General features: G+C 48.1%; 1 protein-coding gene across 1 annotated transcript in view; it reads right to left on the bottom strand.

Moving 5' to 3' along the window:
• LOC134983618 (zinc finger protein 436-like) overlaps nucleotides 1-16,330 on the bottom strand; it is a 48,998-nt gene that overhangs the window by 24,209 nt on the left and 8,459 nt on the right. Inside the window, exons 5-6 of the mRNA XM_063949294.1 lie at nucleotides 16,184-16,281; nucleotides 3,710-3,818 (exon numbers count right to left, since the gene is read on the bottom strand). Of these exons, the coding sequence (XP_063805364.1) occupies nucleotides 3,710-3,818; nucleotides 16,184-16,281 (207 nt within the window). The remainder of the gene's footprint in view (nucleotides 1-3,709; nucleotides 3,819-16,183; nucleotides 16,282-16,330) is intronic.

Raw genomic sequence — 16,330 nt, forward strand, 5'->3', positions numbered from 1 at the left:
CTAATGGTGTCCAGTAGCCTAAGAAGCCCAAGCTAGCTGCAAGCAGGTAGGTTCGCTTCTTCTCCCCTTAGTCCCTCGCTGCAGTGAGTCTGTTGCCAGCAGGTCTCACTGTAAAATAAAAAACCTAATTATATACTTTCTTTCTAGAAGCTCAGGAGAGCCCCTAGTGTGCATCCAACCTCGGCCGGGCACAAAATCTAACTGAGGCTTGGAGGAGGGTCATAGTGGGAGGAGCCAGTGCACACCAGGTGACCTAAAGCTTTCTTTAGTTGTGCCCAGTCTCCTGCGGAGCCGCTATTCCCCATGGTCCTTACGGAGTTCCCAGCATCCACTAGGACGTCAGAGAAAACATGTTTAATCAAATCCATTAAAAATGTGTGTAAGTATTAATTCCTTTTGCTACACCTCTATACAGGTTAGCAAATAGAAGACACATAACAAAACAATATAAAAGTAACACTTCCCATAGAGCGGATTATTAAATTACCTTCTATTTATTGAAGAAGACTGTAATTGTTGCACATTTAGAGATAAAACTGCTTCTGTTTCTGCTTTCTATTATGCTTCAGTATCCCAGCATTTGTCGTCATTCAGAAGCAATTAATGTCCCACCCTATATTTTTATGTGGGTATGCAATTACTCTTAATACAGTCAAAGGATCTAGGAAGCGGGTATTCTAAGCCTGGTGAATAAATATAAGGAATGGGTATCAAGCAAATTGCGTGGTGTTTGAGAAGTATATCAATGAGTGGTAGTCATTATCACCACGTCGGGCATTTCAACTATCCGTGGAGAAACAGCTTCTGCAGTAATTTATAGTACTTTGTAAGAGCCTGAGATAGGTATAGAGGGTCAGACCAGGGCCGGGTGTCCGCCAGCTTCTACTGCCTTCCCATGTGTGGAGTTCCACAGTGAATGGGAGGTGAGAGAGCCAGGCGGCCGGCACTGGTATGAAGAAAGAAGAGGGTGCTTGCTGCTGTTGATAGCTGCGGGTCACAGAGTCTCTGGTGGCCAAAGGTCATTGCAGAGAGACGCGTCCCGCAGCTCTTCAATGAGAGAGCACCGGAGTACCTGTCTGTAGAGTTCGTGTGTGTGCGGCAGCCGCTGCAGTTAGGGCGTGTGTCTCTCCTGAAGCCCGAGATCGGAGCCGTGTTCTCTGCACGGGGATTCCGAATGACTTCACCGTGACGTCTTTGAGATTGGACGTACGTTTCACCCAGGGCAGGGCTTGTTCACCAAGAGTCCTGAGTGGGAATTCCTCAGATTTCTTTTATTTGTTTCTGAACCAATCAAAACGTTTCATGAAGAATGGATACATAGTTCAACCTGTCACATATACTATATGATACAATACGAGGTCAAACATTACACAGATCAGACAGCTGATAGGCAGCCTTCCAAGACAGACACTGGAAGGTTGCCAAATCCAATGGATTGGGATGGGGGGGGGGGGGGGGTGCTGCAAAGCTGTCAGCACTAAGTCAACGACCAACCCACTTTCAGAATGTCCTACCAAAATAGTAGCAAATGGTCCAAACAAAAGCAAAAACTATGGTTATGAAACATACCCTGATCCTTAATCCTTTGGGTTGTGGGCTTCAAAAGCCATGCCATCAAATCCAGATAAAAGAGCCCTAAGAGATCAGATATCAGAGGAAAGTGCAAGAACGGGCCTCTACCATGCAGAAAACATCCATGTACCAAGACCACCTGCGCCAGACCTGTGCTATGAGAATCACTGACACGCCCTTTCCTGTTACCCTCATAAGGAGTTGCGGAAGCATCGCTAACAGAGAGAACAGGTAAGTCAAATGAAAGATATATATAATCGACAGGAAGTCCACCATACATGACTGCAGAAACACGGTCATGGAGTGGAAGTGGTTCAAACGAGGTACCATCTGTTTGCCCCTATAGGCTCCTAGCTTTTAAAAGACCTCCAGATGGGGCGATTATTGCTCCTGGTTGAGGAAGTCTGTTTCCCAGCTGTTTGCATCAGGAATATGTATCCTGCAATGTCTAACATTTTGCTCCACCCAAAGCATGATCCTACTTATCGTTCTCTTGGCCAAATTTATAAAAGCCAAAGCCATGGTGTTGTCAGATTGTACTGTGATTGCCCTTCCTTACAAGCAAGTGTTGTCCATGTATTGACTGATGAAAACTGTTCTGAGCATCAGCAGCTATGACGTCTCTGTAGTCCAAATCAGAACTGAAGAGTTATGCCCCTCCCTCCAGCGGGCAAAGAAGGTCAATCACAAGCTCCAGGATGATCAACTGCTGGGAAGGGAGTTGGGTTGGACATATGCAATGGAGAATCCACCAGTGAGCTAAAAAGTTCCTTAAGCGGCCAATTGTCCACATAAGCGAGTATTGTCACTCTATGAAGACAGAGAATGGCAGCCATGACTTTCATGAACTTTGCAAATACCCCAGAATAAAGGCCTGACTTTACCAAGAGACGGGACTGAACGACAAATTGTTCAATCCCGGTAATGGTGCCTCTCCCAGACTGAAACATGTAAGAACACGGCTCTTGTTGTCCACTGACCTCATGAACTCGTCACGGCCAATGCAGTTGATGACTGTCTGCAAGGACTCCTTCCTGAACCAGTTATACAAGAAGATGTTTAGGAACTAAATGGCTGCCCCACGGTAAGACTGTCAATGTAAAAAAGCATTGCAGCCCCTCACAGGTAAAGGTTAAAGTCCACAAGAACAGCCCCACATTATTTTGTGACTAGTGTGGGGATTCTTGGACAGGGAGCTCTCACCAGAACCTTTCCCTCCATGGACACTGCACCCACTCTTTCTGTGTAGGCCCCACTGCCGGCTGGGTGATTGCAATTTGCAAAAAGCAGATCCCCGGTGCATAGAATAGGAGATCACTTACTGTGCCGCCGTGATGTCTGGCACTAGTACGAGCCTGATGGCTGGAGTTATGGGAGTCTTGGGAGCTACCAGTCACATTGCCCATTCACACTGCCCAGAGAGCAGCACAGGACAGGAAGTAGGGTGTGTGGGTATACATGGTTATGTGTGTGTGAAAAGGTGGAGTTTACAGGATGTGTATTGTTTTGGTGGGGTGTATGATCTTAGGATGAGGGGGATCACCTGCTATTTTTCTTTATTATTACAGCAAATGCATATACGGAGGACATCACATTCAGGTGCTTTTACAGAAGAAAGTTAATGGGTAGTATCCAATGTAGTAGCGCACAGGGAGGATCATGGGTAATACAACATGTGGTAGAGCAAAATCTGGGGTTATGCCCCATGAAGTTCCATACCATTGTACCCTGTTCAATGCTATGGAACCAGCCCCAGTCCCTTCTACTGATAGTATATGAGATACACCAGAGAGTGTGGAGAGGAGACTGATCTGGTCTCTGGGCTGGTAACACACAGTGACATGATGTGAGGGGGAGAGCAGGAGTATAATAGGGGCTGATGGCTCCTGATGTATGAGATACACCAGAGAGAGTGTGGGGAGGAGACTGGTCAGATCTCTGGGCTGGTAACACACAGTGACATGATGTGAGGAGGAGAGCAGGAGTATAATAGGGGCTGATGGCTCCTGACTCTCCCACTGGGCAGATACATTTCCCTGATTAATCTTTACTGACAAAGGAGGGTGTAGGATAAGAGATTGCTGTGGTGACAGCACGTGGAGAATATGTGACTCTTTACTTAGCGATTATTACTCACCTATGCTATCTGTAGGAACATCCTCCTCCTTACACTGCTGATCACCCCTCACATATGTCTCTTCTTCCTCCTTTATTTCTTCTACTTTAACATTAGTCAGATCTTTACCCTAAATAACCCATATAAATGCTTTATTAATGCTGGATTTCATTTGATCACAGTAATCAGTAGACTATCAGAGTATTAGACACACACAGCATCTGTACAGACCATATAGTGCAATGGTTCTCACCCCCTTTGCCGTCCATTTGCTTTATTTTTACCCCTGACATTTTTAAACCAGTACATTTGTATTGAATATAATTGCTATCAGATAAAATATTTAAGTACCTTTATATATATATATATATATATATATATATAGAAACAAACAATATTTAGGAAAAAATAGCACAAAAAATAAGAATTTACTCACCGGTAATTCTATTTCCCGTAGTCCGTAGTGGATGCTGGGTACTCCGTAAGGACCATGGGGAATAGACGGGCTCCGCAGGAGACTGGGCACTCCAAAAGAAAGATTAGGTACTATCTGGTGTGCACTGGCTCCTCCCTCTATGCCCCTCCTCCAGACCTCAGTTAGGATACTGTGCCCGGAAGAGCTGACACTACAAGGAAAGGATTTGGAATCCAGGGTAAGACTCATACCAGCCACACCAATCCCACCGTACAACTTGTGATAACTATACCCAGTTAACAGTATGAACAACAAATGAGCCTCAGTAACAGATGGCTCATAACAAAACCCTTTAGTTAAGCAATAACTATATACACGTATTGCAGAGAGTCCGCACTTGGGACGAGCTCCCAGCATCCACTACGGACTACGAGAAATAGAATTACCGGTGAGTAAATTCTTATTTTCTCTGACGTCCTAGTGGATGCTGGGTACTCCGTAAGGACCATGGGGATTATACCAAAGCTCCAAAACGGGCGGGAGAGTGCGGATGACTCTGCAGCACTGCATGAGCGACTCAAGGTCCTCCTCAGCCAGGGTATCAAACTTGTATAATTTTGCAAACGTGTTTGACCCCGACCAGGTAGCAGCTCGGCAAAGTTGTAATGCCGAGACCCCTTGGGCAGTCGCCCAAGAAGAGCCCCCTTCCTCGTGGAATGGGCTTTTACTGATTTAAGATGCGGCAGTCCAGCCGCAGAATGTGCAAGTTGAATCGTGCTACAGATCCAGCGAGCAATAGTCTGCCTAGAAGCAGGAGCACTCAGCTTGTTGGGTGCATGCAGGATAACAGCGAGTCAGTATTTCTGACTCTAGCCGTCCTGGAAACATAGATTTTCAGTGCTCCGACTACGTCCAGCAACTTGGAGGCCTCCAAGTCCCGAGTAGCCGCAGGCACCACAATAGGTTGGTTCAAATGAAACGCTGATACCACCTTAGGGAGAAATTGGGGACGAATCCTCAATTCTGCCCTGTCCCTATGGAAGATCAGATAAGGGCTTTCACATGACAAAGCCGCCAATTCTGACACACGCCTAGCCGAAGCCAAGGCCAAATATATATATGACCACTTTCCACGTGAGATACTTCAACTCCACGTTCTGAAGTGGCACAAAACAATGTGATTTTAGGAAATCCAACACTACGTTGAGATTACAAGGTGCCACTGGAGGCACAAAAGGGGCTGAATATGCAGCACTCCCTTAACAACGTCTGAACTTCAGGCAGCGTCTTTCCTAGCCTTTAACCGCGTAGGAATCACTTAATCTGGAATGCCCTTTTCCGTTAGGATCCGGCGTTCAACCGCCAAGCCTTCCAACGCAGCCGCGGTAAGTCTTGGAACAGACAGGGCCCCTGCAGTAACAGGTCCTGTCTGAGAGACAGAGGCCATGGGTCCTCCGAGATCATTTCTTGTAGTTCTGGGTACCAAGTTCTTCTTGGCCCATCCGGAACTACGAGTATAGTTCTTACTCCTCTTTTACGTACTATCCTCAGTACCTTGGGTATGAGAGGAAGAGGAGGGAACACATCAACCGACTGGTACACCCACGGTGTCACTAGTGCGTCCACAGCTATCGCCTGATGGTCTCTTGACCTGGCGCAATACTTATTTAGCTTTTTGTTGAGACGGGACGCCATCATGTCCACCTGTGGCCGTTCCCAACGGTTCACAATCTGCGTGAAGACTTCTGGATGAAGTCCCCACTCTCCCGGGTGGAGGTCGTGCCTGCTGAGGAAGTCTGCTTCCTAGTTTTCCACACCCGGAATAAACACTGCTGACAGTGTTAGCACGTGATACTCCGCCCATCGGAGAATCCTTGTGGCTTCTGCCAACGCCATCCTGCTTCTTGTGCCGCCTTGTCGGTTTACATGGGCGACAGCCGTGATGTTGTCTGACTGAATCAGCACCGGCTGGTTTTGAAGCAGGGGTTCTGCTTGCCTTAGGGCATTGTAAAGGGCCCCCCAACCTCGGAGTTCTTGACTGCTCCCCAACCTCGGAGGCTTGCATCCGTGGTCACCAGGACCCAGTCCTGAAAGCCGAATCTGCGGCCCTCGAGAAGATAAGCACTCTGCAGCCACCACAGCAGAGACACCCTGGCCCTCGGGGACAGGGTGATCAGCCGATGCATCTGAAGATGCGATCCTCACTTGTCTAACAGGTCCCACTGAAAGTTCCTTGCATGGAACCTGCCGAAGGGAATTGCTTCGTAAGAAGCTACCATCTTTTCCATGACTCGCGTGCAATGATGCACCGACACCTGTTTTGGTTTCAGGAGGTCTCTGACCAGAGATGACAACTCCTTGGCCTTCTCCTCCGGGAGAAACACCTTCTTCTGTTCTGTGTCCAGCAACATGCCCAATATCGGCAGACGCGTCGTAGGAACCAGCTGCGACTTTGGGATATTCAGAATCCAGCCGTGCTGTTGTAGCACTTCCTGAGATAGTGCTACTCCGATCAACGACTGCTCCTTGGACCTCGCCTTTATAAGGAGATTGTCCAAGTACGGGATAATTATAACTCCCTTCTTTCGAAGGAGTATCATCATTTTGGCCATTACCTTGCAACACACCCTCGGTGCCGTGGACAGACCAAACGGCAACGTCTGGAATTGATAATGGCAGTTCTGTACCACAACCTTGAGGTACTCCTGGTGAGGTGGGTAAATGGGGACATGTAGGTAAGCATCCCAATGTCCAGTGATACCATGTAATCCCCCTCTTCCAGGCTTGCAATAACCGCCCTGAGCGATTCCATTTTGAACTTGAACTTCCTTATATAAGTGTTAAAGGATTTTAAATTTAGAATGGGTCTCACCGAACCGTCTGGTTTCGGTACCACAAACATTGTGGAATAGTAACCCCGTCCCTGTTGAAGGAGGGGAACTTTTATTATCACCTGCTGGAGGTACAGCTTGTGAATTGCCGCCAGTACTACCTCCCTGTCCTGGGGAGTAGCTGGCAAGGCTGATTCGAGGTAACGGTGAGGGGGAGACGCCTCGAATTCCAGCTTGTATCCCTGAGATACCACTTGTAGAACCCAGAGATCCACCTGTGAGCGAACCCACTGGTCGCTGAAGTTCCGGAGACGCGCCCCCACCGCACCTGGCTCCGTCTGTGGAGCCCCAGCGTCATGCGGTGGACGTAGTAGAAGCAGGGGAGGATTTTTGTTTCTGGGAACTGGCTGTCTGGTGCAGCTTTTTCCCTCTCCCCCTGCCTCTGGGCAGAAAGGAAGCACCTTTGATCCGCTTACCTTTCTGAGGCCGAAAGGACTGTACCTGATAGTACGGTGCTTTCTTAGGTTGTGAGGGAGCCTGAGGTAAAAATGTCTATTTCCCAGCTGTTGCTGTGGATACGAGGTCCGAGAGACCATCCCCAAACAATTCCTCACCCTTATAAGGCAAAACCTCCATGTGCCTTTTAGAATCAGCATCACCTGTCCACTGCCGGGTCCATAATACCCTTCTGGCAGAAATGAACATTGCATTAATTCTAGATGCCAGCCAGCAAATATCCCTCTGTGCATCTCTCATATATAAGACTACGTCTTTAATATGCTCTATGGTTAGCAATATAGTGTCCCTGTCCAGGGAATCAATGTGATCAGACAGGGAATCAGACCACGCTGCTGCAGCACTGCACATCCATGCTGAAGCAATAGCAGGTCTCAGTATAGTACCCGAGTGTGTATACACAGACTTCAGGATAGCCTCCTGCTTTCTATCCGCAGGCTCCTTTAAGGCGGCCGAATCCTGAGACGGCAGTGCCACCTTTTTTGACAAGCGTGTGAGCGCTTTATCCACCCTCGGGGATGTCTCCCAACGTAACCTGTCCTCTGGCGGGAAAGGGTACGCCATCAGTAACTTTTTAGAAATCACTAGTTTCTTATCGGGGGAAGCCCACGCTTCTTCACACACTTCATTCAACTCATCTGATGGGGGAAAAACCACTGGTTGCTTTTTCTGCCCAAACATAATACCCTTTTTAGTGGTACCTGGGTTAATGTCAGAAATGTGCAACACATTTTTCATTGCCGTAATCATGCAACGGATGGCCCTAGTGGAATGTACATTAGTCTCGTCATCGTCGACACTGGAGTCAGACTCCGTGTCGACATCTGTGTCTGCCGTCTGAGGTAGTGGGCGTTTTTGAGCCCCTGATGGCCTTTGAGACGCCTGGGCAGGCACGGGCTGAGAAGCCGGCTGTCCCACGGCTGTTACGTCATCCAGCCTTTTATGTAAGGAGTTGACACTGTCGGTTAATATCTTCCACATATCCATCCACTCTGGTGTCGACACCGCAGGGGGTGACATCACATTTATCGGCACCTGCTCCGCCTCCACATAAGCCTCCTCATCAAACATGTCGACACAGCCGTACCGACACACCGCACACACACAGGGAATGCTCTGACTGAGGACAGGACCCCACCAAGTCCTTTGGGGAGACAGAGAGAGAGCATGCCAGCACACACCACAGCGCTATATAAACAGGGATTTACACTATTACAGAAAGTGATTTTCCCTATAGCAGCTATACAATACAGTTTTGCGCCTAAATTTAGTGCCCCCCCTCTCTTTTTTTACCCTTTGAGCCTGGAAACTGCAGGGGAGAGCCTGGGGAGCTGTCTTCCAGCGGAGCTGTGAAGAGGAAATGGCGCCAGTGTGCTGAGGGAGATAGCCCCGCCCCTTTTTCGGCGGGTTTCTCCCGCTCTTATATTAATATTATGGCAGGGGATTTTTGCACATATATAGTTTATTAGACTATATTATGTGCTTTTTTGCCAAGTAAGGTACTCTAATTGCAGCCCAGGGCGCCCCCCCCCCCCCCGTTCCATCAGTGACCGGAGTATGTGGTGTGCATAGGGAGCAATGGCGCACAGCTGCAGTGCTGTGCGCTACCTTAATGAAGACCGGAGTCTTCAGCCGCCGATTTCCAGGACGTTCTTCTTGCTTCTGGCTCTGCAAGGGGGACGGCGGCGCGGCTCCGGGACCGGACGACCGAGGCTGGGCCTGTGTTCGATCCCTCTGGAGCTAATGGTGTCCAGTAGCCTAGAAGCCCAAGCTAGCTGCAAGCAGATAGGTTCGCTTCTCTCCCCTAAGTCCCTCGTAGCAGTGAGTCTGTTGCCAGCAGATCTCACTGAAAATAAAAAACCTAACAAATACTTTCTTTTCTAGAAGCTCAGGAGAGCCCCTAGTGTGCAACCAGCTCGAGCCGGGCACAGATTCTAACTGAGGTCTGGAGGAGGGGCATAGAGGGAGGAGCCAGTGCACACTAGATAGTACCTAATCTTTCTTTTGGAGTGCCCAGTCTCCTGCGGAGCCCGTCTATTCCCCATGGTCCTTACGGAGTACCCAGTATCCACTAGGACGTCAGAGAAATAGGAATTTAATACCTACCATAATCCATAGTGGATACTGGGGATTAGTATATTAACATGGGGTATAGATCGGGTCCATTGGAGCCTGGCACTTTAAGGAATTAATAGTGTGTGCTCGCTCCTCCCCTCTATGCCCCTCCTAGCAGACTCAGTCTAGGAAACTGTGCCCGAGGAGACGGACATACTTTGAGAGAAGGACACAAACATATAAAGCGGTGAGGTAACGAACCACACACAATCAAAACAAAGATAGCAGAGCTAACCACACAGGGGAAAGCCATGCTAACTATAACAAGGATAGCAACGCTAAGAAAACATGGAACAGGGAAAGCAACAGCAGACCCAACCAAGAACACTTACAACCAGGTAAACAGGAAACGACGCACTAAGACGGGGGCGCCCAGTATCCACTATGGACTACGAGAAAAGGAATTACCGGTAGGTATTAAATTCCTATTTTCTCTAACGTCCTACTGGATACTGGGGAATAGTAGATTACCATGGGGACGTTCCAAAGCTCACAGAACAGGTGGGAGAGTGCCGAGACCCCTGCAAAACCGCCTGACCAAACTGAAGGTCATCCTTGGCCAAGGTGTCGAACCCGTAAAGCTTTACAAACATGTTCGAACCAGATCAAGTAGCTGCCCGGCACAACTGCAAGGCCGAGACACCCCGGGCAGCCGCCCAGGAAGAACCCACTGACCGGGTGGAGCGGGCCTGAACAGAACTCGGCAGCGGCAGAGCTGCTGAAGTATAGGCTTGTTGAATAGTCAATTTGAGCCAACGAACAATAGACTGCTTGGAGGCAGGGCTACCAATGGCCCTCATTCCTAGTTGTTCGCTCGGTAAAAATCTTCGCATCGCAGCGATTTTCCGCTTAATGCGCATGCGCAATGTCCGCACTGCGACTGCGCCAAGTAAATTTGCTATGCACTTAGTAATTTTACTCACGGCTTTTTCATCGTTCTGGCGATCGTAATGTGATTGACAGGAAATGGGTGTTACTGGGCGGAAACAGGCCGTTTTATGGGCGTGTGGGAAAAAATGCTACCGTTTCCGGAAAAAACGCAGGAGTGGCCGGAGAAACGGAGGAGTGTCTGGGCGAACGCTGGGTGTGTTTGTGACGTCAAACCAGGAACGACAAGCACTGAACTGATCGCAGATGCCGAGTAAGTCTGAAGCTACTCAGAAACTGCTACGAGGTGTGTAATCGCAATATTGCGATTACTTCGTTCGCAATTTTAAGATGCTAAGATTCACTCCCAGTAGGCGGCGGCTTAGCGTGAGCAACTCTGCTAAAATCGCTTTGCGAGCGAACAACTCGGAATGACCTCCAATGTTAGTAGCATCATAAAGGACAAAAAGCAAGTCAGACTTCCTGTGACGAGCAGTCCTTCTGATGTAAATCTTCAAAGCCCTCACCACATCCAGGGACTTTGGAGCAACGGAAGTGTCGGATAACACTGGAACCACAATTGGTTGATTTACGTGAAATGCCGACACTACTTTAGGCAAAACTTGTGGGCGAGTTCTGAGCGCCGCCCTATCCTCATGAAATATCAAGGACGGGCTCTTATAGGATAAGGCCCCCAATTCCGACACCCATCGAGCAGAATCTAAGGCCAATAACATAACAGCCTTCCACGTTATTTATTTCAAGTCTACCCTATGTAAGGGTTCAAACCAATCCGACTGGAGAAAGGTCAAGACCACATTGGAGGTCCCACGGAGCCGAGCAAAGGGTGGTTGAATGTGCATAACCCCCTTTAGAAAGGTCTGTACTTCAGGAAGTACCGCCAGTTGTTGCTGGGAGAAGATAGAGAGAGCCGAAATCTGAACTGATGGAGCCTAATCTTAGGCCCTTATCCACGCCTGCTTACAGGAACAGAGGAATGTTTTCTAACCTTGCACCAAGAAACATATTTCTTCCAAATATGGTGGTAATGCTTGGATGTAACCACCTTACAGGCCTGGACCATAGCTGAAATAACCTTGGATGGGAGACCCATTCCAGTTAAAATCTCCATCTCAACTTTCAAGCCGTCAAACGTAGCCGCTGTAAGTCTGGATAGACAAACGGTCCTTGTTGAAGGTCCTTGAGTAGCGGCAGAGGCCAGGGTTCCAGACAAGCTCAGGAGGTCCGCATACCAGGCCCGTCGAGGCCAATCTGGGGCAATCAGAATTGCCTGAACCCTTTCCTTTTTGATTCTTTTTAAAACTCTTGGAATGAGAGGAATTGGAGGAAACAAGTACACGAACTGGTAAGTCCACTGTGTCGTCAGAGCATTCACCGCTACTTCCTGCGGATCCCTCGTTCTGGAACAGTAATGACGGAGCTTCTTGTTGAGACGAGAAGCTATCAGGTCTATTTGCGGACAGCCCCAATGATGAATCAGTTATTGAATCACTTGAGGGTGAAGGCCCCATTCCCCCGGATGGAGGTCGGGCCTGCTTAAGAAGTCCGCTTCCCAGTTGTCCACTCCTGGAATGTATATGGCTGAGATGGCCCTTACATTGGCTTCCGCCCAGAGAAGTATTCTTGACACCTCTCGCATTGCAGCCCTGCTTCTTGTTCCTCTCTGTCGGTTGATGTACGCCACTGCCGTGGCGTAGTCAGACTGCACCTGAATGGCCTGATTCCAAAGGGGGTATGAGGGTTGCAGGAGAGCATTGTAAATTGCCCTGAGTTCCAGGATGTTGATTGGAAGTGCAGATTCCTGACAACCATTTCCCCTGGAACTGCGCCCCTTGGGTCACAGCCCCCCAACCCCGAAGGCTGGCATCTGTTGTTAGCAGAGTCCAAGACTGGGTATTGAAACTCAGACCCTCCACAAGATGGGAGACTTGTAGCCACCATAGTAGGGATATCCTCGCTTTCGGCGACAGGGTTATATTCTGATGCATGTGAGATCCCGACCATTTGTCCAACAGATCCAGTTGAAATGGCCGTGCATGGAACCTGCCGTACTGTATTGCCTCGTAAGAGGCTACCATCTTGCCCAGCAAGCGAATGCAAAGATGAATTAAGATCCTGCGTGGTTTTAATACTGAACGGACAATAGACTGAATAGTCAAGGCCTTGTCCATTGGAAAGTTAACCTTCTGAGACACCGTATCCAGGATCATTCCCTGGAACTGAATTCTCTGCGATGGTTCCAGGTGAGATTTCGGGAAATTGAGGATCCATCCGTGATCCGTAAGCAGACGAGTAGTCAAGTTGATGCTGTGCTGCAGCTGTTCCAGGGACACCGCCTTTATCAAGAGATAGTCCAGGTACGGGATTATGTTGACACCCATCATGCGCAATTGCAGCTTCATCTCTGCCATGACCTTCGTGAATACCCTTGGGGCTGTGGAGAGACCAAAGGGTAAAGCCTGAAACTGGAAATGTTGGTCTAGTACAGCGAACCGGAGGAACGTTTGAGGAAGTGGTCATATTGGGATATGCAGCTATGCATCCTTGATATCCAGGGATACTAGAAAATCATTCTCCTCCAGCCTTGCTATCACTGCTCTTAGTGATTCCATCTTCAATTTGAACTCTCGAAGAAAAGGGTTCAGGGATTTGAGCTTCAAGATCGGCCGTACAAAGCAGTCAGGCTTCGGGACTTACAAAGAGGCTTGAATAAAACCCCTTTGTGTGGAGCGGAGGTGGTTATGGAACAATAACTCCTGTTGAAACCAGCTTCTGAACTGCCTCTTGCAAGGTACCTCTTGCGATAGGTGAAGCTGGTAAGCCTGACCTGAAGAATCTGAGAGCAGGGAGTTCCTGGAATTCCAGATGGTATCCTTGGGATACGAGATCCCTCACCCAAGGATCTCGGCAGGACTCTGCCCATATGTGGGCAAAGTGTTGTAGGAGAGCACCTACCTGAAAGTCGCCTTGCTGCTGGGGCCAACCATCACGCAGAGGGCTTCATGGAAGAGGATCCTGAGGCCTGGTCCGAAGTTCCAGCAGCTGCTGGTTTACGGGACTTACCACGAGTTCCTCTAGCAGCATTTGAGGCACCTCTGGCTTTGCCTCTGAATCTGGCCACTCGAAAGGACTGCAGAGAGGGCCCCGGATAGGTACGTCTAGCAGGTGGCGCAGTAGACAGCAGATATGTAGATTTACCTGCAGTCGCCTGAGAAATCCACTTGTTCAGTTCTTCCCCAAACAAGGTATCACCTGTAAAAGGAAGGTTCTCTACGCCTTTCTTATAATCAGCCTCTGCTGACCATTGTCGCAGCCACAGGGCTCTACGAGCCCATACCGCCATAGCAGTGGTACGACCGTTAACGATACTCAGTTCCTTAACAGCCTCACTCATGAAGTTTGCAGCATCTTGGATGTGTTGTAGTAATGTAACTATCTCTTCCTGAGTTAGTGTATGCAACCCTTTTAAAATATCATCAGACCACTTAACCATGGCTCTAGAAATCCAACCGCACACTATGGTAGAGCATTGGGCTACACCTGCTGCAGTATAAATAAACTTAAGAGTGGTCTTAATCTTATGATCAGCTGTGTCTTTAAGAGAGATGGCCCCATGTACAGGTAATACAATCTTACGTGACAGCCTGGACACAGACTTATCCACTGTCGGGGGGTTTTCCCATATTTTCCTATCCTCTGTAGGGAAAGGAAAGGAATTTAGTACCCGTTTAGGAGTACAGGTTGAGTATCCCATATCCAAATATTCCGAAATACAGAATATTCCGAAATACGGACTTTTTTGAGTGAGACTGAGATAGTGAAACCTTTGTTTTTTGATGACTCAGTGTACACAAACTTTGTTTAATACTCAAAGTTATTAAAAATATTGTATTAAATGAACTTCAGACTGTGTGTATAAGGTGTATATGACACATAAATGAATTCTGTGAATGTACACACACTTTGTTTAATGCACAAAGTTATAAAAAATATTGGCTAAAATTACCTTCAGGCTGTGTGTATAAGGTATATATGAAACATAAATGCATTCTGTGCTTAGATTTAGGTCCCATCACCATAATATCTCGTTATGGTATGCAATTATTCCAAAATACAGAAAAATCCGATATCCAAAATTCCTCTGGTCCCAAGCATTTTGGATAAGGGATACTCAACCTGTAATACATTTTTTTTGTCAGGATTTATTCATGCTGCCCTTGCAAGGGAATCTAATTCCTTAGAAACCGGAAAGGTTGCAGAAGACTTTGGTTTCACGTTAAAAAACAATTCCTCTGCTGGTTCTGCTTCCTTATCTGGAATATTGAGGACCTCTCTAATAGTATAAATTAGGGCCTCAACTCCCAGGGACAGGGAATTATCCTCGTCCACCTCTACATCTCCCTCATCTAACCCTGGTCATTCAGAATCAGAGTCAGACTGCATTATCTGTGGGAGAGTGCCTTTATGAGAGACCAACAGGTGGGGCTGAGGAGCTTGTCTGTGGTCGGCAGCAGCTAACGTGAGAGTGTCCATAGACTGTTTCAGGGTTTACCTTTCTTGCTTAGCCGTAGCTAACTCTGAATTTATATTTGTAATCATGGTTTTAAATGATTCCATCCACTCCGGTTCCTGCATTAGGTACACAGAGGAGACCCCTGTGAGGAAGGTGTAAACCTTGCATGAAGTACACACAGATTTATTTGCAGACATACTTAGCAGAAAACATAGTCAAGTAAGAAACACAGTGCAGTATTAGTGAGACAGCTCACTTATTCCAGACAACCCTGAATGGAGTGACACAGAGAGGAATGGCACCAGCACACAATACCTCAGATCAGAGCAGCGCCCCTGCTGGGTATCTCTCATGTGTAATTTACCTCACGGCGGTATAACCGCTGACTATGTGCCCCACTTCTCTATAACCCCCTGGTACCAGTACAATTGGTGATTCAGTGGGTCCTGGAGGAGCAGTCTCTGCATGCAGCCTATTCAGAGCCGCAGCAGGAAATGGCGCCTTCTAGCCTCTGGTTCCACTCTCTGGGAAGCCCCGCCCACTTAAATGGCACACGGTCCCTCTGAATTATGTATACTGGCTTCTCCATTATGTGTAAAAAGAGAGTATGCGCAACCCCCTTTTTAAAGTATACTGCCAGTGTGGGTACACAGCGTGCACCGCAGTCCGTAGACGGGTGATCACTGTCCCTTCATGCCACCATTTGCACCAGGGACCAGCTAACCGGGTCCCCAGGCGTATCACTCACTGCACTTGCTTCGGCATCTGTTAGGGGTGGCGGCGTGCTGGTGGTGTGGGCTCACACCCGAGGGGTATGAGAAACAGCACCTCAGGAGCTCAGTGTTCTTTCAGCGAGGATACGAACCATTAACTCTGAGGAAGTTGGTTCGGTCCCCTTCCCTAAGTCCCACGACGCTGGCAGACTGGTTGCCAACCAGTGTGCCTGAAAATAATAAACTAAAATTCATTTCTGAAGAAAACTCTCTGGAGAGCAACAGAATGCACCCAGCTCCTTGGGCACATTTTTCTAAACTCAGTCTGCTAGGAGGGGCATAGAGGGGAGGAGCCAGCACTCACTATTGATTTCTTAAAGTGCCAGGCTCCAATGGACCCGATCTATACCCCATGATAATATACTATACCCCAGTATCCACTAGGACGTTAGAGAAACTTAGTTTTGCATGTTGATATTTGGCAAGACCCTAAATCCCACCTACCTGATTCTCCTGTGGGATCCTGTGATTCTCATCTATAGAATCCTGTGGATAAAGAGGACGGGGACATCTCTCTGGGGTATTCATGTTACTGGCTCCATCTGTAGGAGACACACAGTGACTTAGTACATTGTTTATATGGGATTATCA

The sequence above is a fragment of the Pseudophryne corroboree genome (assembly GCF_028390025.1).
Source record: "Pseudophryne corroboree isolate aPseCor3 chromosome 3 unlocalized genomic scaffold, aPseCor3.hap2 SUPER_3_unloc_2, whole genome shotgun sequence".
Classification (NCBI taxonomy): Eukaryota; Metazoa; Chordata; class Amphibia; order Anura; family Myobatrachidae; genus Pseudophryne; species Pseudophryne corroboree.